The sequence below is a fragment of the Aotus nancymaae genome, unplaced genomic scaffold, assembly GCF_030222135.1.
Source record: "Aotus nancymaae isolate 86718 unplaced genomic scaffold, 86718_ANA_hifiasm-v0.15.2.pri h1tg000067l, whole genome shotgun sequence".
Taxonomy (NCBI): Eukaryota; Metazoa; Chordata; class Mammalia; order Primates; family Aotidae; genus Aotus; species Aotus nancymaae.
This window is the reverse complement of record NW_026988482.1, coordinates 4780320-4802524: the sequence shown is the minus strand read 5'-3', so window position 1 is coordinate 4802524 and position 22205 is coordinate 4780320. Positions and strand designations below refer to the sequence as shown.

The window sequence follows — 22205 nt, the reverse complement described above, 5'->3', positions numbered from 1 at the left end:
ATCTGTATTTCTGGAATTGTGGGCCCAGGGTAAAATAGAGTCACACTTCTGTGTACTTATCAGGGATAGAAAAGAGACAAGTTTTTCCCTAGTGCATTTCTGACTTTGCCCGGGATAGAAATTGTATTGAAGTCGAATTATCACTTTGCTTTGCCTTATGTGGGTAACAAAGAGACAAGTTTCCTCCTAATCTATGCACGCCAGAAATGGCAAAGAACAAGCAGGAAGCCTCCACAGACCTCTCTATGAGGCCAGGGGAAATGTGTTACGTGCACCAGTGCCTTGGTGGGTCACAGTTCTGCTTACCTGTTCCTGAGAGAAGGAAAAACCCTTTTACTGCTAAGAACACTGAGACTCAGAGTGTCCTTGCCTGATTGTCCATCTAGAAGGTGGCAGAAAGGGCCTTTGCATGCAGGGCTGTCTGAATCTGAAGCAGGCCCTTTTCTATTGCAGCAGAGGTGTTCCTTTAAGACCAGAGACCTCCTGCGCTTCCTCCCCTACCCAACCTCTACAGGAGTGGGAGGGAGGGTCTGCCATCTGCAGGGTGGTCTTTGTGTCTCTTTTGGTGTAGGGCATAAGTGTGCCTTGTTGGGGGCAGAACTGAGCATGCCCTATTCCAACAGGCCCGCAGGTGTCAGGCAACTGAAGGCTGGGTGTATCTGCAGTCATCTCAATGCTGAGTCAGAGGATGAGTCCGAGGAAGCCTCATGATCTGTTGCAGCTAGCCAGGCTGGGTCATGTGGCTCCTTTGCTAGGAAGACTTCAAGGGTAACCATGTCACTTCCTGGCTGGAGGCCAAGCACTCTCAGCAAAACCGGCACTAAAAGCAAGCCAGCTCTTTGCTATTCTTAGAAAAACAACTCATGAATTTTAGTCCTGTTCATTTGATAGCCACAGGAGGCTGGTGAGAAAGGTCTCTGTCGGGAGGTGGGGGTGCTGGACAGACCTCAGATTCCCATGACTCTAGTCAGCCTTTCAGGGTGGCAGGAGCCGTTGCAACTGCGGGCCAAGGGCCTGGGAACGATCACGTGTGGCTGAGGTTTGCTCTCCTAGAGTCGGGATCTGGGCTGTACAGTTCATTTGCTGTGTAACCACAGGCAAGTTCAGGATCTCTGGGTTTCCATGTTGTCATTTGAGGAGGGTTGACTTAGCTAATTTCTGTTCCCCTTTCAGATCTTACATCTTTAAGATGTTTAATTTAAAGCACGCCTCAAATATTGATGTATAAGAACAATAAATTACACCTTATGATTTTCGTTTTTATCTGGGTCCATCATCTCTTAAATCTGCTCACTTGGCCAGGGGTGGTGGCTCTCGCCTCTAATTCTAGCAGTTTGGGAGCCCAAGGCAGGAGGATTGCTTGAGCACAGAAATTCAAGGCTGCAGTGAGCTGTGATTGTGCCACTACCCTCTAGTCTGGGTGACAGAGCAAGATCCTATATCTAAAAAAAAAAATTTTTTTTTAAATGCTCAGGTGTGAAAAAATAATAGCTCTATTTCTGCATATGCCCCTTTCTAGACTGCTGGGACATTGTACTCTAAAAAACTTTTTAATTACGTAACTTCTGTTTCTGCTGAAATTCTCTATGTTGTTGTCTGCTTGTATTTTACATTTTATTACAGAAAATTTGACGTGTAGCAAAAGAATTACATAAGAAACCCCTGTGGACCCATCAGCCAGCTTCAACAATTACCCACATTTTGTCAGTCATGTTTCATCCACCCCCAACTTCCACCCCACGCATACTTTTAGCGGAGGGGAGTGCTGGCGTGCTTTTAAGCAGATCTCAGACTTCATATCACTTCACTGTTAAATGCTTTAATTTGTGTTTCTAACAGAGAAGGACCCCTTTTCTATAAAATATGACTACCATGCCACTGTTGCACCCATTGAATTAACAGTGATGCAGGAGTTCTTTGAACTTTTAGTAAGTTCAGGTGGAAGTGGTATTGGGATGAAGAAGCTCTGGTCTGGATTTATCCCTTTTACCCAAAACAATGGGGGAATTCATTGAAGGTGGTCTTGGGGCTTCAGCTGCCACTTGGTCCACCCCTTACAAGTCTTTCAGAAAGCAAATTTGGGAAAGGCCTGCCTGTTCAGAGCAAGGGATCTAACTAGCATTTGCTGAGTACCCTCTGTGTACATCTTCATACACATGATCTCCTTTAACCTCCACACCAAAGCTGAGAGCAGAAACCAAGGCTCTAGGAGGGCCTTCCCAAATATTACCTTCTGATTGGTCAACACTGGAATATCATAATGTCACCATGACCCCACACTGAGTCAGTAGAAAATTCCCACCTAGCATCAGAGCACAGGTGGTTTGGTTCATGCCTTAATCTAACCAGATGTTTAACTCCTGTATAAACAATAACCAGAGCATTCATTTTTTATTGTTGTTTGGTTTTTGTTTTGTTTTTTTGAGACAGGGTCTCCATCTGTTGCCCAGGCTGGAGTGTAGTGGCGCAGTCATGGCTCACTGCAGCCTCAAACTCCTAGGCTCAAGAGATCCTCCTGCCTCAGCCTCCCAAGTAGTTGGGACCACAGGCATATACCACCATGCCTGGCTAATTTTTAAATTTTTTGTGGAGACAAGCTCTTACTCTGTTGACCAGGCTGGTCTCAAACTTCTGGCCTCAAGCAGTCCTCCTGCCTCAGCCTCCCAAAGTACTGGAATGACAGGCATGAGCCACGTACCCAGCCACCAGTGTATTATTTAAGACTCCCTGGGAAATAGTTAAATGAAGATAATATCTTAGGCAGAGAGGCATGAAAATGGCTTCCTCTCTTCAGCCCAGGTTGAAGGATTGCAGTCACTCCTCCCCTCTCTCTAATCCCCTTCCCCAGATGGATATGAGGGTGAATCACAGGGCTTATAAGTCACTTGCTAGGAGGACCTTTGTAGATTTGTGCTTGAAAGGATTTGATTTTTGAGTTGGAAAACCTAAAACTTCTTATTCAGTAAGGAGAATCTTTAAATAGCAAGACGAAAAATTGCTTCTTTATATACATTTAGCAGTGGGAAGAGACCCCTTAGAGTATTCTGGAAGGGGGGAAAAAAGGAATAGAGATAAGGGGTGGGAAAGGAAGTGAGGTAGGGAGGAAAATAAAAATTAAAGAACCCTCATGAATCCCAGGTTGATTTTATGACCTGTTTTGAGAGGAGCTCCAGTAACTTATGTTGTTTGTGTTTTAAATGTCCTTCTGCAGACCCAAAAGTAAAGGCACAACCTGCCTTCATAATGAGATCATCCAGCAGGTTTAATATGAAGCTACTGAAGCTCAAACTTCAGGATTCCTTCCATGTATTGGGAGGGGCCCTAGAAATGTGTTCCGTGTTGAGACTCATAAGCTCCAAAGCACACAAACAAAGAAACAGCCCTGAATCCCAGGAATCAAGTTCTCAAGGGAATGATGTGCCAGAACCATCTCTTGATAAGTCCCAGATTTCCCTAGAAGTACAACTTGCCTTTGTTTCTTTTTCATTTCTTTTTGTAATTTGCACATCTTTAACCCACTTTGTATTTCATTTGTGCAGATGAAATTCTGCAGCAGGAGGTCAGGCCCTTGATGGCGGTGGAGATAATAGAACAGCTTCACAGACAATTTGCCATTCTTTCAGGTAAGGGGCACATTCGTTGGCATTTCCAGATTTTGATGGGGGGTCTTGGTGGGAGGGCCCAGCCTCTTGAACCTTGAGGAGTATTATACCCAAGTCTCACTCACCCCTTAGACCCCACCTGGGACTAGAACAGGCTGAGGCCTGTCCTGCCGGAAGAGGGTGGGATCTCGTAGATATTATTTCTTTTGCTGTTGGATGCAATCTGATCTTTCCCAGAAGAGTACATTTCTTTGTGGTTGTAAATAACAGAGCTGAAAAGATTTTGAGGAAAGAAAAAGAGATAACTACCGACATCAGCTGCCACCGTGATGTTCTTCCAATGCTCCTGTTGGATGTTCTTCCAAGATTCAGCCTTAAGAAGGTCTTAGTTCTTTTTTTTTTTAATTGTACTTTAGGTTCTGGGGTACATGTGCAGATCATGCAGAATTGTTGCATAGGTACATACATGGCAAGGGTGGTTTGCTGCCTCCATCCCCCAATCACTTATATCTGGCATTTCTCCCCATGTTATCCCTCCCCACCCCCTGCTGTCCCTCCCCTAGCCCCCACAACAGACCTCAGTGTGTGATGCTCCCCTCCCTGTGTCCATGTGTTCTCATTGTTCAACACCCTCCTATGAGTGAGAACATGCGTTGTTTGGTTTTCTGTTCTTGTGTCAATTTGCTGAGAATGATGGTTTCCAGATTTGTCCATGTCCCTACAAAGGACACAAACTCATCATTTTTTATGGCTGCGTAGTATTCCATGGTGTATATGTGCCACATTTTCTTTGTCTGGTCTATCATTGATGGGCATTTGGGTTGGTTTCAGGTCTTTGCTATTGTAAACAGTGCTGCAATGAACATATGTGTGCATGTGTCTTTATAATAGAACGATTTATAATCCTTTGGATATATACCCAATAATGGGATTGCTGGGTCAAATGGTATTTCTGGTTCTAGATCCTTGAGGAATCACCACACTGTCTTCCACAATGGTTGAACTAATTTGCACTCCCATCAACAGTGTAAAAGTGTTCCTATTTCTCCACATCCTCTCCAGCATCTGTTGTCTCCAGATTTTTTGATGATCACCATTCTAACTGAAATCTGAAGGTCTTAGTTCTAAGGGTTCCCAAGTGTTGCTGAGGTTGCTTGTTCTTTGGGAGAATTGTCTTTTATTCTTAAGCTCATTTAAGGACAGTTCCGTCAAGCATTTGATTGGGAACAAAGAGAGGCCATTATGAATAAAAGTTGAGCCATTTTTTGAGCCTAGACATGATCCTGAAAAGCTGTCATGACTGGAATACTGTTCTTTCTTATTTACTTAGTCAAGGGTGACATGACTTTAATTACTTAAACTAGTTAAATGAAGATAATATCTTAGGCAGAGAGTTTCAGACTCTTCCAAACTCTAAATTGTAGTTAGACCAAACTTAGAAAAATGAAGTAGTGACATGAGATGTCCTTAGTGTATGTCATGGAGGAATAAAGTGGCAGTGACTCTTTTCCACTTTTACATCTGTTCTGAAAAAAACAACAGAGCCTCCTTAGTTACATCACAGAGAGAATATGTAGTTGGTGTGAATTTTATTCTACAAGATGGAATGTAAAAAAAAAAGTCACATCTCTTTCTCGTCTCCAAATCACATTTAATCTGCTCCAAGCTCTTCCTCCCACTGATTTGCAGGAGATGTGAACTCAGTTATTACTGGGATACTTCTCCCCATCCCAGCATTGCCTCCTGCATGGGCACATCCTACACAATCTGGGACATTCTTGGGGGATTCTCTGGTCTTTCCTCCACATTAGTCACTACTCACATAGTCACTGAAAGCTCCATAAATACAGTTAAGCATGCTCTGAATGAAGAGACCCCCCCCAAACAGGCTTTGTGTGAGCAACAAGCCTGTTTATTCACCTGGGTGCGGGTGGGCTGAGTCCAAAAAGAGAGTCAGCAGATGGCGGTGGGATAGGAGTTGGTTTCATAGGTTTGGGGTAGGCAGTGGAAAGTTACAGAAGTTACAGTTCAGGGTGGTTTTTGCAAGCTAGCGGGGTGTTGCCTGGGAGGGGGTGTCACAAGGTCCAAGGTCCAGTGTCACAAGGTTGGCCTATCAGTTGAGACAGGAACAGTTGAGGTAGGAAAAATGGCAGAATGTTGCAAGGTCGGTTCATCAGGTACTGCAGGAGCTAACCATTCTTCTCCTTTTATGGTTTCCCTGTTACTTCAGACTTTCTGGCTCCTGGAGGCCATCTGGAGGTGTATGAGTGGGTCACAGGAGTCACCATGGCACAGTCAGTTCAAAGAACCTTGCATACAGGGCCCACTTTTTTCTTCTTTCTGTCTGTATTGCCACTGCTTAGATCAGAGACTGGAACACAAAAGGTGCCCAGCACAAAAGTATCCAAGTCCTCATGGTCTGTTCTGTGAGAACAGTGGTCTCACTGCTCCCCAAGTGGCCAGGTAGGCACCGTTGACCCGGGTGGGAGGACCTAGCCAGCCTCCTGAAGGTGCAGTCTCACAGCTCCCACTGTGGGTCTAGTCTTGTACAAGACAAAGGCAGAATGGGGTCTGTCCTCGGGTTCCTGGAAGCTGTCACTGTGGCCCTACCACAGAGGGCCCCAAGACCACCATGCAGCTCAAGGTCTGCAATGGATGATAGGGTGGGCTGGGGTCAGGGAGATTCCTATGGCCTTAGAATAAAGCTGTAAGGCCTCAATACATGATTCTGGCATATATAATTACACAATGGCTCATCTCAGGAATCAGTCTAGTGACTGATGAATACATTTGTGATCCAAATGTATCTCCTTTGAGTGTTATTGAGGCATTTCTTTCTGTTCTTATGACTTAGAGGCAATATAGGAAAAACAGGAACTGGTACTAGACGACTCTAGATATAAATTTGGATTCTGTACTTACTAGCAGCATGAGCAACTTACTTCTCTAAGCCTGTTTCCTCATCTGTATAATGGAGTTACTGTAATTTTTTTTTTTTTTTTTAGATAGAGTCTCACTCTGTCAGCCAGGCTGGAGTGCAGTGGCACAATCTCACTCACTGCAACCTCCGCCTCCCAGGTTCAAGTGATTATCCTGCCTCAGCCTCCTGAGTAGCTGGGATTACAGGCGCCTACCATCATGCCCAGCTAATTTTTGTGTTTTTGTAGAGACAGGTTTCACCATGTTGGCCAGGCTGGTCTCGATCTCCTGACCTCAGGTGATCCACTCGCCTTAGCCTCCCAAAGTTCTGGGATTACAGGGGTGAGCCACTGCTCCCGGCCAGTAATTTTGAGGATTAAATGACATAATGTATGAAAAATGGTTAGTATTGCAACTGCTAAATAAGTGTTTCTCTTTTTTTCTGATGTCTTTTTATAGTTCTGTAAAAATATTCATTTTGGGGTTTTATTACAAAAAATAGTTTTCAGTAAGATACAGTTTTTGTAAGAAACCAAAGTCATGCTCACAATAAATATAGTATACAATGCCACCATTGAGTCAGGAATAGAGAGAATTGTCACTCCTTAACGTAGAACAGAGCACTGTGGAAACACACTGGACGGAGAAGACACTTCTGCTTTTGGAAGGTACTTTGACCATAATAAAGATAACCCTTCGTTTCTGAGTTTCTTTTGTCATTTGAGTTTGTCGTCGTCTTCTTTTTTTTCTGAGACAGGGTCTTGCTCTGTTGCCCAGGCTAGGGTGCAGTGGCACAATCTCAGCTCACTGCAGCCTTGAATTACCAGACTCAATTGATCCTCCTATCTCAGCCTTCTGAGTAGCTGAGACTACAGGTGGGCATTGGCACACACCACCATGCCCGGCTAATTTTTAAATTTTTTGTAGAGATGGGTTTTTGCCATGTTGCCCAGGCTGGTCTGGAACTCCTGGGCTCAAACAGTCCTTCCACCTCAGCCTCCCAAAGTGCTGGGATTACAGGCATGAACCAGTATGCCTGGCCCAAGTTTGCCTTTCTTGTGAAGGAGAAGCCTGGATTCACTGTGATAACGCTCACAACCTTGTTTGGAATTAGAGGCTTCTTTTCATCTTTAACCATCTCTTTTTTTTCTGGCAGAAACAGCAAGCATCAGCAGTGAGGCTGCTGTGGGGGCCTGTGTAGTTGTTGTTGTGAAACAAGAATCTCTGTAATTAGGTCTTTTCCCATGGCTGTGGCAGCCTGAGAGCTGCAGCCTTAGCCCTGAGTCATAGCAGTTTCCTTTTCCTGATTCAGGCAAGGAAGGTAAAGATTTTCCCTACAAAATTTTCTACCAATTTCACTGAGCTCTGGAAGGAGCCAGAGGCCCTGCCAACCAGGAAGGCTGTGAAGGAGAGGATAGAGCCTTTTCCTCACTGCACCCTAGTTGCCTTGTCTGCCAAACTGTGCATGAGTTCCCATGGCTGCTAGAAGAGCGGGGGCTCATTACATGAAGCCTGACCCAGATCTGTGGCCAGATGGTTTGCAGTCTCTGGATGCGAAGCCTGTGAGCAGGGCCACCAGCAGCAATTGGATATTGACCAGGGCTGGGGCCTCTGGTAGCCCTTGAGACACTGACCACCACCTGCGGAAGTCCGGCCTGCAGACCCTGACTCAATGACGGATGAATGAATGCACTCTTACATCATTACAGTGATTCAAGTGGACTAGGGATGGCCATTGGCTGCTTTTAGAGGACAAAATGCAACCAATCCACCCAGACTCCCTTTCTTTTGTTACATTTATTCAGTCAGATTTTACAACAGAGGTTCTGAGTTAGCACACTTGTGGATAATTAACATGGCTACAAGAATGGTTTTATGACTGATAAAAGCTTTAGGTTCCAGGGGGGCCCAGAGTAAACACTATTAACAGGTAATTTCCCTTTGATCGCCCCCTGAGAGGACCACCCAGCACAAAATTTACATGAGTAAACAGAGGAGAGACAAAGGGATGTGGAGTAAACAGACTTAGACTGGGAAAGGCTCTCTCTTTCCTCTGCTAATGTAAATGAGGTGGCTGCCTTCAGCCTGCCTCGGTAAAACCTTTTAGACTGCCAAAAGGTTTGAGATGACAATCTTTAACTTTCGCTAGTATTTTGCCAGCCACCCTGAATGAATATCAAGAAGCTCTGACACTGGAATTCACCTGCCTGTTCACGGTGAACTTGGGATAGTTCTAAATTCAGGGCTTAGCTAGGAAACGAGAGTATAAACATGTTAGTGTGGTGGAAACACTCTAAGCTGTGGACTCAAGACAGTTCTGGGTTCACATTCCGACACAACCAGTAGGTGGCTCCGAACCTCAGATTTTCATCTACACAAAGAGAAGTTAACAGCATGGGACCGCCCTACAAGAGATCTTAGCCTATGAGACTTGTTTGTTTTTTAAATTGCATAACAAGGTCTGAAGATAGAAACTCTTGGTATTGGATCAGTGGCTCAGTGACATTAAGGCTGATGTTTTTATGATTCTCTTGATGTTTTCTTCTTATCCTCAGTGACATTAAGGCTGACATTTTTATGATTCTCTTGATGTTTTCTTCTTATCTGTTAAACCTTCATTCCAAGGTGGCTGCTGCAATTCCAGACATCAGGTCAGAGTCCAAAGCAGGAAGAAGGAGAAGGAAAATGCTGGCTTCTTCTCTTCCTTTTGTAGAAACTCTTGGCTGCCTTCTGCGTATGTCTCATTCCAGAATTATGTCACACAGCCACTCCCTGGCAGCAAGAGAATCTCAGAAGGCAAGCATTGAGCTTTCTAACTGCCACGGAGATGGTGGTCAGGGAAAAGGGGATTGGGAGTGAATTAGCCATTTATCAATGTTTGCCACAGCTCCTTTCCTTTAATTATAAGGAATTTTCCTTGTATATTTGTCTTTTTTTTTTGAGACGGAGTTTTGCTCTTGTTACCCACGCTGGAGTGCAATGGCGCGATCTCAGCTCGCCGCAACCTCCGCCTCCTGGGTTCAGGCAATTCTCCTGCCTCAGCCTCCTGAGTAGCTGGGATTACAGGCACACGCCACCGTACCCAGCTAATTTTTTGTATTTTTAGTAGAGACGGGGTTTCACCATGTTGACCAGGGTGGTCTCGATCTCTTGACCTCGTGATCCACCCGCCTCGGCCTCCCAAAGTGCTGGGATTACAAGCGTGAGCCACCGCGCCAGGCCGTATATTTATCTTAATGGTTGTTTGCCACTTGGAATCATCGTGTCTGAATCTCTCTCTCTTACTTTCTCTCCCTCTTTGCTCTCTTTCTCTGTCTCTCTTTTGTGGCAGCTTGAATCCTTTTGAAAGTCACTGATGAAGAAATAACTTCAATACTTTTAGGCTTGTGGAGTCCCCAGTCTCCCCTCATACACACCAGTGAAGCCCAGCTTTGGTGTGGGGTGGGGGTGGGGCTCCCACCTGAAACAATGGAGAATGTCAAACCAAGAAACAGCTCGGAGCCCAGACTCCTAACTTACATGTGGAGCTGGTGACTTGAAACCTCGGAGGTGAGAACCAAGGAGAGATATCTAGAGCAGGGCTGTTTCATAGAAATACGGCGGGGCCCACACATGTACTTTAATTTTTTTTTTTTTTTTGAGATGGAGTGCCATGGTGCGATCTCGGCTCACCATGACCTCCACCTCCCGAGTTCAAGCGATTCTCCTGCCTCAGCCTTCTGAGTAGCTGTGGTTATAGGCATGCGCCACCACACCTGGCTGATTTTGTATTTTTAGTAGAGATGGGGTTTCTCCATGTTGGTCAGGCTGGTCTGAACTCCTGACCTCAGGTGATCCACCCGCTTTGGCCTCCCAAAGTGCTGGGATGACAGGTATGAGCCACTGTGCCCAGCTTTAAAATTTTACAGTAACCATATTAGAAAGGTAAAAATAAATAGATATAATTAATTTTAATAATATATTTTAAATTTACCCATATCTAAAATAGCATTTCAACATGTAATCAATATTCAAAATTATTGAGATTTTACCTTTTTTATTCTAAGCTTTTGAAATCTAGTTTTTATTTTATACTTACAGCATATTTTAATTTGGACTGGCTACATTTCAAGTGCTTAATAGACACGTGTCTAGTAGCTATTGGATTCAGTAGCGCAGGTGAGAGAGAAGGTTCTCAGTCATATTTGACTGAATATCTCCTTTTTATAACAAATGATTTTTATTGCCCTCTGCCATCCTAACATGAAATTTATAGATACTATAACTTGTATCTGCAAACGTGGGCTAAACAACTACAACAAACAGACTCCAAAATGTATAGAGCTCAAACCGGGACTGCTCAGGGGGTTCACACTGCCTGCTGCCCAGACAGAGCTGATTCCTCAAGACAGGGGAATTGCAATAGAGAAATAGTAATTCACTCAGAGCCGGTTCTGTGGGAGACTAGAGGTTTATTACTACTGAAATCAGTCTCCCCGAGCATTCAGGGAGCAGAGTTTTTAAGGATAACATGGTGGGTTGGGGGAAGCCAGTGAGCCAGGAGCGCTGATTGGTCAGAGATGAAATGATGGAGAGTGAGATTTATCTTCTTTAGGAACTGCTGAGTCAGTTCCTGGGTGGGGGCTGCAAGATCAGATGAGCCAGTTTATTGATCTGGGTGGTGCCTACTGACCAAGCAAGTGCAGGGTCTGTGAAATATCTCAAGCATTGATCTTAGGAGCAGTTGAGGGAGGGTCAGAATCTTGTAGCCTCCAGCGGCATGAGTTCTAATGGTCAGAAATGGCTAATGGTTTCTAATGACTAATGTTAGTCCTACAAAGGCAATCTAGTCCCCAGGCAAGAAGGAGGTCTGCCTTGGGAAAGGGCTGTTACCGTCTTTGTTTAAACTATAAACTAAGTTTCTCCCAAAGTACGCACAGGAATGAACAAGGACAGCTTGGAGGTTAGAAGCAAGATGGGGTCGGTTAAGTTAGATCTCTTTCACTGTCTCAGTCATGATTTTGCAAAGGTGGTTTCAAAGCAAACATAAAAGAAATTAAGTTCTAACAATTCTGCATGTATGATCCTGGTCAGCAGACAACTTTTCTCCATGTGGAGGTTCAGTCTGTGGCTCGTATTATTGTTATGCATGTTGCGCCATGTGTGTCCAGGGAGCAGACAGGCTAAGAGAACATGGAAGGATCATAGTGCTTCTTAAAATTCTCAGCCCAGAGGTAGCATACAGCACATTCCATTGACTTGAACTTGTCACAGTCATTTTAACACACTTATCAGCAAGGGAAGCTGGGAAATGTAGTGTAGCTGTGTGCCCAGGAAGAGAAAACCTAGGTGAACAGCCACCCCTACCTATGCACATATTTTTTTTTTTTTTTGAGTCGGAGTTTCGCTCTTGTTACCCAGGCTGGAGTGCAATGGCGCAATCTCGGCTCACCGCAACCTCCGCCTCCTGGGTTCAGGCAATTCTCCTGCCTCAGCCTCCCGAGTAGCTGGGATTACAGGCACGCACCACTATGCCCAGCTAATTTTTGTATTTTTAGTAGAGACGGGGTTTCACCATGTTGACCAGGATGGTCTCAATCTCTTGACCTCGTGATCCACCCGCCTCGGCCTCCCGAAGTGCTGGGATTACAGGCTTGAGCCACCGCGCCCAGCCGCACATATTTTTAAAAATTAAAAAATAGGCTGGGCACAGTGGCTCAAGCTTGTAATTCCAGCACTTTGGGAGGCTAAGGCAGGCAGATCATGAGGTCAAGAGATCGGGACCATCCTGGCCAACATGGTGAAACCCCATCTCTACTAAAAATACAAAAATTAACGGTGTGATGGTGGGCACCTGTAATCTGGCGTCTCAGGAGGTTCAGGCAGGAGAATCACTTGAACCTGGGGGGGCGGGGGCGGAGGTTACAGTGAGCCAAGATCATGCCACTGTACTCCAGCCTGGTGACAGAGCGAGACTCTTATCTCAAAAATTTTTTTTTCAAATAAAATATAAGGAACTGTAATGTAAAGGAGAAATCAAAGGAAACTAATTATAGTAAAGTAATATATCTTCCACTAATATGTATTTCCACATGCATTTCTAGCTACATGAGAATAATGAAAGAGGTGCTTGCCCCTCAATTTGGAGTGACCATGAATGTGATGGGTGCCAATGCTGGGGTGTGGTGGGGTGATCAGATACCTTCAGTGACTTTAATAAGACTTAACATTTTCTTTGTGATTATTTGTAAAAAACAAAGTTAAAGTCTAGGTTCAAAGCATTTTATTTTATTTACTTTTTTTTTTGAGATGAAGTCTCACTCTTGTCCCCCAGGCTGGAGTGCAATGGCGTGATCTTGGCTCACTGCAACTTCCGCATCCTGAGTTCAGGCGGTTCTCCTGCCTCAGATGCGCCTGCCGCCACACCTGGCTAATTTTTGTATTTTCAATAGAGGAGTTTCACCATGTTGACCAGGCTGGTCTTGAACGCCTGACTTCAGGTGATCCACCTGCCTCGGCCTCCCAAAGTGCTGGGATTACAAGCTTGAGCCACGTAGCCCAGCCCAGAGCATTTTAAATGGATTTTTCAGTTAAATTAAGCCTCTGGTAAGACATTTAGAAGTCCGGCAGCATATGGGTGCAATTCTTAGTTTTGTTATGTAGAATGGGTCATTTAGTATCCCAGGCCCTGAGATTTCCAAAGTGCCTCCCAGGTAATGGTTCTGCCATTTCCCCAGTTAAAACCTTGTGGGGAGGAGAGAGGGAAAATAGGTACTGGGAGGCGAAGAGCAGCAGGAAGATGCTCTGCACCCTTCCCCATCACTGGTCTTTGCCATCTTCCTGTAGGATTTCCCGTACTCTCAATTCACCTTTGTATGAAGCCTTCATGCCAGCTATCACCAGGGCCCTTTCAGCAATCACCTATGTACCCCAAGGACTGAATCTTTTCTGCACTAAAACTAGTTGTATTTCACTTAATGAAAAAGTACAGAATCATACTAGGAGGATTAAAGTTTATTTAAGTTACCATTTTACTTAGTACCAAATAATTGGGCTTTTTTGTATTCCTTGAATGGGACTTTGGAATAATCGTTCTTTCTTTCAGTTGCATTACCATGTTTCTTCAGAAGGTGGCACTAGATGCCATGTTGTGGGTTGCTCCATAGTTGTAAGTCCAGCTCTGTTTCCTTGATGCTTCTGCCTCTTAAGACTAATATTCAACAGTGGGTGGGTGTCCACAGTTAACCTTAGGGCCTCTCCGCTGTTCAGTATTGGTGGTAGCCAAGATAGAAGAAAACGTCAGTTTTTTTCATTTAGGTGGGGATAGCTTTAATATAGTCAACTATAAAAAGATCAAATTGGCCGGGCACAGTGGCTCACGCCTGTAATCCCAGCACTTTGGGAGGCCGAGATGGACTAATCACTTGAGGTCAGGAGTTCAAGACCAGCCTGGCCAACATGGTGAAACCCTGTCTCTACTAAAAATACAAAAATTAGCCTGGCGTGGTGGCTTGTGCTTGTAATACCGGCTACTCAGGAGGCTGAGGCAGGAGAATCGCTTGAACCCAGGAGGCGAGGTTGCAGTGAGCGGAGATTGTGCCACTGTTCCCTAGCCTGAGAGACAGAGCAAGACTCCATCTAATAAAAAATAAGCCTGGGCATGATGGCTCACACCTGTAATCCCAGCACTTTGGGAGGCAAAGGTGGGCGGATCACTTGAGGTCAGGAGTTTGAGACCAGACTGGCCAAGACAGTGAAACTCCATCTCTACTAAAAATACAAAAATTAGCCTGCCATGGTGGCGTGTGCCTATAATCCCAGCTACTCAGGAGGCTGAGGTAGAGAATCACTTGAACCCAGGAGGCAGAGGTTGCAGTGAGCCGAGATCATGCCACTTTACTCCAGCCTGGGCAACAGAGCGAGAATCTGCCTCAAAATAATAATAATAAAAGGTAAAATTAAATGGCATAATTACATTCTAATTAATATTTTAGGCTGTTTCAGTTCCTTGAAATGTCTTAGCTGTTCCCTCAGCAGATGTTAATTACACAATTATTACAGTGTCATAATGCATCTAAATTTAGCTTTCTTTTTTTTTCTTTTTTTCAACCCCTCCACCCCCTTAGCTTTCTTAAAGACACAAATTATCTGAATTCACATTTCTCTGAAACTTCCCATGGTTGCGAAACTGCAGAGAGGAAGAATATTATTAGACAAAACCTTTTAATATCCTCATCAGTCACTGTAATGAGGCAGCTCAATATACCTGTCTTGATAAACATCTAATCTGTGGGTATCATTTTTGGAAGTTTAGAGTAAACCTATAGGATGAATAAAGAGGTGCCTCCTGGGGAGGGATGATTGACCATCCAGACACCTCTCACACGGTTTCATCCCACAGCAGTTGGTCTCTGAGCACCTAAGACCCATATTAACAACTCACAAGAGACTTGTGCAGAAAACCCACGGTGCTAACTTCTTCTTTACATAATACACTTTTGGTTGCTCAGTAACACATTCCTTTTCCTGAAATAAATTTATAAGGCAAATCAAATTCTAAACAGAAGATTCTTACCAGGCTTGGAGGCAGCACAAGAGAACTGGCTGGCTGATCTTCCAGCGGGGTCATCAGATAGACTGGCAACATGGATTGGATTCTCAGGACGGGCTGGCCCTCTCCCCTGAGGATAGCAGACAGCACTGGCTGCACACTGCCCGCCTTTGCTTCTCCTCCTCTGTAGTTTCTTCGTTGACCACACATCCTCATTCATCACACAGTCCTCAGTAATCACACCCCACACTGATATGTGTTTCTTAGATAAGTTAAATGCATTCAGTCATTTGTAGCTGGCCTTGTCTTGAGAGCCATTATTCTTCAAGTGGTTTCTCTTCTAGGACTTGGTAGGTGCATGCAGCTGAAGTTCCTATACCATTGGCTCAGGCAGAGTTTCCTAAACCCTCTCAATTCTCTGTGCCTTAGTAGCTCAGTCTTTTCTTCATGGCCCGCCAGGCCAAAAGCAATAACTAACATTTCACACAACTTAACTTGCATCTATGTTCGAACAACTTAGTAGCTGTTTGAAAAAATAATACATATACATTAAAATATTATTTTTTCTCTCAATTTTGTTCTTTTTTTTTTTTTTTTTTCCGAGACGGAGTTTCGCTCTTGTTACCCAGGCTGGAGAGCAATGGCGCGATCTCGGCTCACCGCAACCTCCGTCTCCTGGGTTCAGGCAATTCTCCTGCCTCAGCCTCCTGAGTAGCTGGGATTACAGGCACGCGCCACCATGCCCAGCTAATTTTTTGTATTACTAGAGACGGGGTTTCACCATGTTGACCAGGATGGTCTCGATCTCTTGACCTCGTGATCCACCCGCCTCGGCCTCCCAAAGTGCTGGGATTACAGGCTTGAGCCACCGCGCCGGCCCAATTTTGTTCTTAAATAACTACAACTATCTTAAATCTTGCAGACTAGATATCACCACCTTTATGTCTTGTTCCACGTTGATTTTCATACTGTTTTTGCTTTTTATTTCAGCAAACACCAAACCCCCAGCTCTATAAAGATGCAGCACCATCTACAAGAATATAATGCAATTTAATGTTGAAATCGGGGAATACCGGGGCTGGGCATGGTGGCTCATGCCTGTAATCCCAGCACTTTGGGAGGTCAAGGCGGGTGGGTCATCTAAGGTTGGGAGTTCAAGACCAGCCTGGCCAACATGGTGAAAACCTGTGTCTACTAAAAATATGAAAATTAGCTGGGTGTGGAGGTGCATGCCTGTAGTCCCAGCTGCTTGGGAGGCTGAGGCAGGAGAATTGCTTGAACCTGGGAGGCGGAGGTTGCAGTGAGCTGAGATTGGGTCACTGTACTGTAGCCTGGGCAGCAGAGTGAGATTCTGTCTCAAAAAAAAAAAAAAAACTGGGAATTACCTCAAGCCAGTAGTAGTACATATGGTGTCTGACAGATGTCAACTACCACTGTATTTCCCTCAAAAATTTAAAACATTCACAGTGCTCCCATGAGTTTATGGTGGTTCCCGGGGTACCTGTGACATAGTTTGGGGACTGTGGGGCTGGAACTTAGTCAAATGTCTACACGTCTGCCAGAGGACTGGGAAATAGAACCTACTAAATTTGGTGGCCTCTGCTCTGAATTAAATGTTACTTTTTATATTTTTACTTTCACAGGGATATCTTAAATTGCTATTTATGAATTCTTTTTTTTTTTTTTTTTTGAGACGGAGTTTCGCTCTTGTTACCCAGGCTGGAGTGCAATGGCGCGATCTCGACTCACCGCAACCTCCGCCTCCTGGGTTCAGGCAATTCTCCTGCCTCAGTCTCCTGAGTAGCTGGGATTACAGGCATGCACCACCATGCCCAGCTAATTTTTTGTATTTTTAGTAGAGACGGGGTTTCACCATGTTGACCAGGATGGTCTCGATCTCTTGACCTCGTGATCCACCCGCCTCGGCCTCCCAAAGTGCTGGGATTACAGACGTGAGCCACCGTGCCCGGCCTATTTATGAATTCTTGAAGGGAAGCTGATGATTGCTTCCTTGTAATAATAATTATTATAATCACGGTCACCATTTTCTGAGCAGTTTTGTGTAATAAGCACTCTGCTAAGGTCCTTCTCATTTGTCCCATCACTTAATCCTCATATATTTATTCCTATATAATACAGTGGTAGGAAATATATATATGAAAGAAACACATTAAGTATCTTGCCCAAAATCATATAGCCATTAAGTGGCAAAGCGGATTTGAACCAGGCTGTTTGATTTTGGCGTTAACTCTCTTAACCACCATGCAGTATTACTGTTGACATTTACTGACTGCAACAATGAAGAGCAATATTACATGTTTGCGTTGGCATTATTTACTATTCTTCCTATGCTAAATAATTAAATCAGTATTACCTTCTACACAGTAACTGTCTTCAGAGGGTTCAAAGATTGAATTCTTACAATGCCCCAGAGCCAGCATGAACGAGAAGAGAGACTTGCTCAAAATAACTCGATTAACTTCTCCCAAATTCTGGTCTGCGATAATACAGGTAGGAAGAGGGGTGACCGATGCGCTTTCACCCAACTTCCCCGCAGTGGTGACACACGACAACATTTTGCTAACATCTTGACCACCTGTTTTTGTTGCAGGAGGCCGAGGGGAGGATGGCGCCCCCATCATCACGTTCCCAGAGTTTTCGGGGTTCAAACACATCCCAGATGAAGACTTCCTGAATGTCATGACCTACCTGACCAGCATCCCCAGGTGAGCTGAGTGCAGTGTTCGCCGCCGCCTTAGGCACTGGCTGTGTTCCACACTTCCCATGCGGCAGGGCTGGGTTGAGAAAGACTTCCATGCGCACAGTTTGCCCTGGTGTGTATAATAACTCAGCTGCCTTCTGTCACCTGTCAGTCATGAACAAGGAATGTGGGAAGGGCCTGGAAAACAATGAGAAACAGTCTCAGTTTTGACTATGTCATGCACACAGGAGGGACAGAATAAACACTGACGAGTGGAGGAAGAACCGATGGAGCAGCTGTGCTGCCTTTTTCCTTCGCTATTCCTTTTTGTTTTTTATTTTTGAGATGGAGTCTTGCTCTGTTGCCCAGGCTGGAGTGCAGTGGCACAGTCTTGGCTCACTGCACCCTTCGCCTCCTGGGTTCAAGCAATTTCCAGCTAAATTTTGTTTCTGTTTTTGTTTTTGTTTAGTAGAGATGGGGTTTCACCATGTTGGCCAGGCTGGTCTCGAACTCCTGACCTCAAGTGATCCGCCTGTCTCGGCCTCCCAAAGTGTTAGGATTACAGGCCTGAGCCACCACGGCCAGCCTATAGGCTACTGCTTTAGCTAAAGGTTATTCTGGCTTCCTGGGTTGTGTTGTCTAGCACACATGACCCTTGTTTAAGGAGCCCCAATTGTGTCAGGAATCATTTATCTCTCCTAAATAAGAAAATTAGGGGCAGATTTTGTCATTGTCATTGTCAGATGGAGAAACTAAGGCACAGAGCAAGGACTCTGCAAGGCCAGGGGAAAAGCTGTGCTGGAAGCTGAGCCCATGGTAGAAATGCTTTCCGGCATCGCTTCTTCCACCCCTCCAGCCTCACCTCTTTATGCCGCTTAAGTCAGTACACGCCCAGGTCTTCAACGGGGCAGACTATGGGCAGAGTCCACGCTGGTCACCACATTTCACAGACGGGGCAGAGCGGGGTCCAAACCCTGTTCTCAGGCAGTGCTGTGTCCACTCTCTAGCGGAGAAGACTTGGTTGGGAAAGGCTTTTCCTGCATGGGTTTGCGTTGCCGATGACCCCCTCCCCCCGCCTTAACTATGGTGTGGTTTAGAATGCACACAGTGGCCAGGCGTCTGGTATTTTGTTCGCTTTCCGTCTGCCTTATATGATTTAGAGGTAAACAGCAGCTCTGTGACTGGGAGGCCACCTGGAGTCTGATACCATGTGTGGGATTAGGAAGTTGATTGCTTTAGCCAAACCCACTTGAAAAATAAGTTTTTTCTTTTACACCTTTTTCTTTTGTCCATTTTATTTCTCCAGAGAGGGTTTTGAATTTATTTTTAATGCATTTCTTCAAAATTAGGACTTAAATATATTTCACCAATTTCCCCCGTCCCCTCCCTGCCACCACCATATGACATGTGCTAATGTGGCTTTGAGAATGTGGGGACTTCTTTGTTGCTGTGAGGGAGAGAGCGCACCTGTCTCGTGGCTTTGCTCAGGTGTTTCTCTGTGGGACACCTCTGCCCTCTTCTAGGCCTGATTCCTACACATTCATCAGCCCTCAGCTCTGACCTCACCTCTTTGATGAAACCTTCCCTCACCCCAGTTCTGCTTTCAAAGAATCTTTTTTCAATTTCCACAAAACCCCGAGCTTTGCCTTTGTCTGTGGAAATTATTTCTGCCTCTCCCATTAGACTGTGAACTTCTTAAGAGGGTGCTTTGCTTTTCTTCTCTTTCTTTTTAAAGATCTCCAGCCCTAGCACAATGCCCAGCTCATGATTGGTTTTCAAAGTAATGTTGGTGGATTTTCCAGTTTTGATAATGATTCCTTCCAAACGGTATTTGTTGTAGGGTGATGAAGGGGTTAAAATATGCTATTCTGTACTATGCAGCCATAAAAAAGAATGAGTTCATGTCCTTTACAGGGACATGGATGAAGGTGGAAGCCGTCATCCTCAGTGAGCTAACACAGGAGCAAAAAACCCAACACCACATGTTCTCACTCATAAGTGGGAATTGAACCATGAGAACTCATGGACACAGGAGGGGAACGTCACACACCAGGGCCTGTCCAGGGTGTGTGAGGCTAAGGGAGGGAGGGAGAACATTAGGACAAATACCTAATGCATGTTGGGCTTAAAACCTAGGTGACGGGTTGATAGGTGCAGCAAACCACCATGGCACATGTATACCTACGTAACAAACCTTCACGTTCTGCACATGTATCCCAGAACTTAAAGTAAAATTTTAAAAAAATGCCATTCTGGCATATTGACTATTTAACTTAAAAGCACTTGAAACACAGCAGGTACAAGAAGATCACTTTGACCTTTGTCTGTTTCTTAAGAGCAGAAGATGGAATTCCCATGGGAAAGACACTCTCAGTACTAGAAGGAAAGGTAGCGTCCTTATCTTTGATGAGAAGCTGAAATAGAATATTTCACAGACCTTGTTAGAAACTCTTATCTTTTAAGCTTCCCCACATAATTTAGTTACATTTTCATAGTTTACTATTCTTTGTTCAATCCAATATATAAGTAACTGACCCTCACTGATTCTTTGGGTCTTCATTTCTTTATGAGGGTTCTTGTGCCATGTAAAACATTTATGAATACATTTCTATGCTTTTCTCATGCCAATCTGTGTTTTGTCAGTTGAACTCTTGGACCCAGCCAGGACCCTAAGACAGTAGAGGTGAAGGTTTTCCATTCCTACAGTGAGAAGGGAGGCCCTGACGGAGAGGGGAACCCCAGCTCTTCATTCCTGCCTTTATCAACTTGGGTTTTAAGAAGTCAAACTTGGGCCGGGCGCGGTGGTTCAAGCCTGTAATCCCAGCACTTTGGAAGGCCGAGGCGGGTAGATCACAAGGTCAAGAGATCGAGACCATCCTGGTCAACATGGTGAAACCCCGTTTCTACTAATACAAAAAAATTAGCTGGGCACAGTGGCGCGTGCCTGTAAGCCCAGCTACTCAGGAGGCTGAGGCAGGAGAATTGTCTGAACCCAGGAGGCGGAGGTTGCGGTGAGCCGAGATCGCGCCATTGCACTCCAGCCTGGGTAACAAGAGTGAAACTCCGTCTCAAAAAAAAAAAAAAGAAGTCGAACTTGAACTCCCTCTTCGGCCCAGTTGCATTTCAGGAAAATGACCCCTCAGTTTAGCAACTTCTTCTTCTGCGGGAGCGGCAGGGAAGAGGGTGAACAGGGACACAGAGAATAGGTGGAAGTGTCCTCTGTCCCCATTCTCCTTATATTTGCTTTAAGTTCAGTGTCTACTTTTACTTAATCCCCAGGGATGCAGTCAAATGCTAAGTTAAATGGAGGATTTTCATCTGCATTTGCAGCCTTTTCTAAATCACACTGAAGACAGCTCCGGGAGCGCCCTCCGGACCGTGTGGCGTGAAGCAGGGAGGGTCAGCACCCCCGTCTCACAGGCGGAGGCCAGGAGAGCAAACAGGGGCTACTGTTCTGGATTTCTTTGTTCTACTGTAGGCTCCTTGTACAATCGCTGGGGACCTGGGGAGTACTTTCCTCTCCTAGAATGCTGTCTGTCTTCTGGGAAAGAGCGGCTGTCTGGCCAGTCGCTCCCCTTTCTTCTGGTTTTTGCTCACACTACTTGCTGCTCCTCCCCTTGTTCCTTTCCACAAAAAGTGGAGACAAAGCATGAGAAGGCCTGAAGGGGAACTTGACCTGGACCTTGATGTCTAATTTCCATTTCAGAGTCCAAAGAATGAAACCACCTTTGTTTGTTTTATGACTCCTGTCTATCACGATTTGCATATTTTTGTATGTCATGTGATTATCCGGGACTAGAGTCCTTCCCAGTTGCAATTTTTTTTTTTTTTTTGAGACAGAATTTTGCTCTTGTTGCCCAGGCTGGAGTGCAATGGTACAATCTCAGCTCACCACAACCTCTGCCTCCTGGGTTCAAGCGATTCTCCTCCCTCAGCCTCCTGAGTAGCTGGGATTACAGGCATGCACCACCATGCTCAGGTAATTTTGTATTTTTAGTAGAGATGGGGTTTCTCCATGTTGGTCAGGCTGGTCTCAAACTCCCGACCTCAGGTGATCCTCCTGTCTCAGCCTCCCAAAGTGCTGGGATTATAGACGTGAGCCACTGCACCCAGCCCTGCAGAATGTTTTACAGACAGGTGGCAGAGGGCTCATGGATGAAATAAAAGAGAATTGATACACTAGAATAGGAAAATGACAGGATACTTGGGTTAGGGAAAGTTATCTCTGTGCCTGAAATTAATTAGGATCTCTCTCGTTGTGAGTGGGTTTGGCAGGTACAGAAAGGCTTTCCAGAGTAACTCACTCTTCAGCAGACCTCTCTGAGAGCCCACAGCATGTAGGACACTGTATACAATGCTGTAAGGGACTGAAAAACCTCAAGATAATGTCTCAGACTGCAGGAAACTCATCACATGACTCTGTTATCAATGTTTTGTGAAATGTGTAAATAAA

General features: G+C 45.0%; 1 protein-coding gene across 6 annotated transcripts in view; it reads left to right on the top strand.

Annotated features, from left to right (window-relative positions):
• Positions 1-22205, top strand: part of MCF2L2 (MCF.2 cell line derived transforming sequence-like 2) — a 279331-nt gene that overhangs the window by 33926 nt on the left and 223200 nt on the right. For 3 of the 6 annotated variants that reach the window (XM_064366852.1, XM_064366848.1, XM_064366849.1), the window contains 2 exons: positions 3540-3623; positions 17663-17777. In XM_064366852.1, the coding sequence (XP_064222922.1) occupies positions 3572-3623; positions 17663-17777 (167 nt within the window). In that variant the 5' untranslated portion in view covers positions 3540-3571. Of the gene's footprint in view, positions 1-3538; positions 3624-3872; positions 3985-17436; positions 17563-17662; positions 17778-22205 lie in introns of those variants that run through there. The other 3 variants (XM_064366850.1, XM_064366851.1, XM_064366855.1) reach the window with 3 other exon arrangements.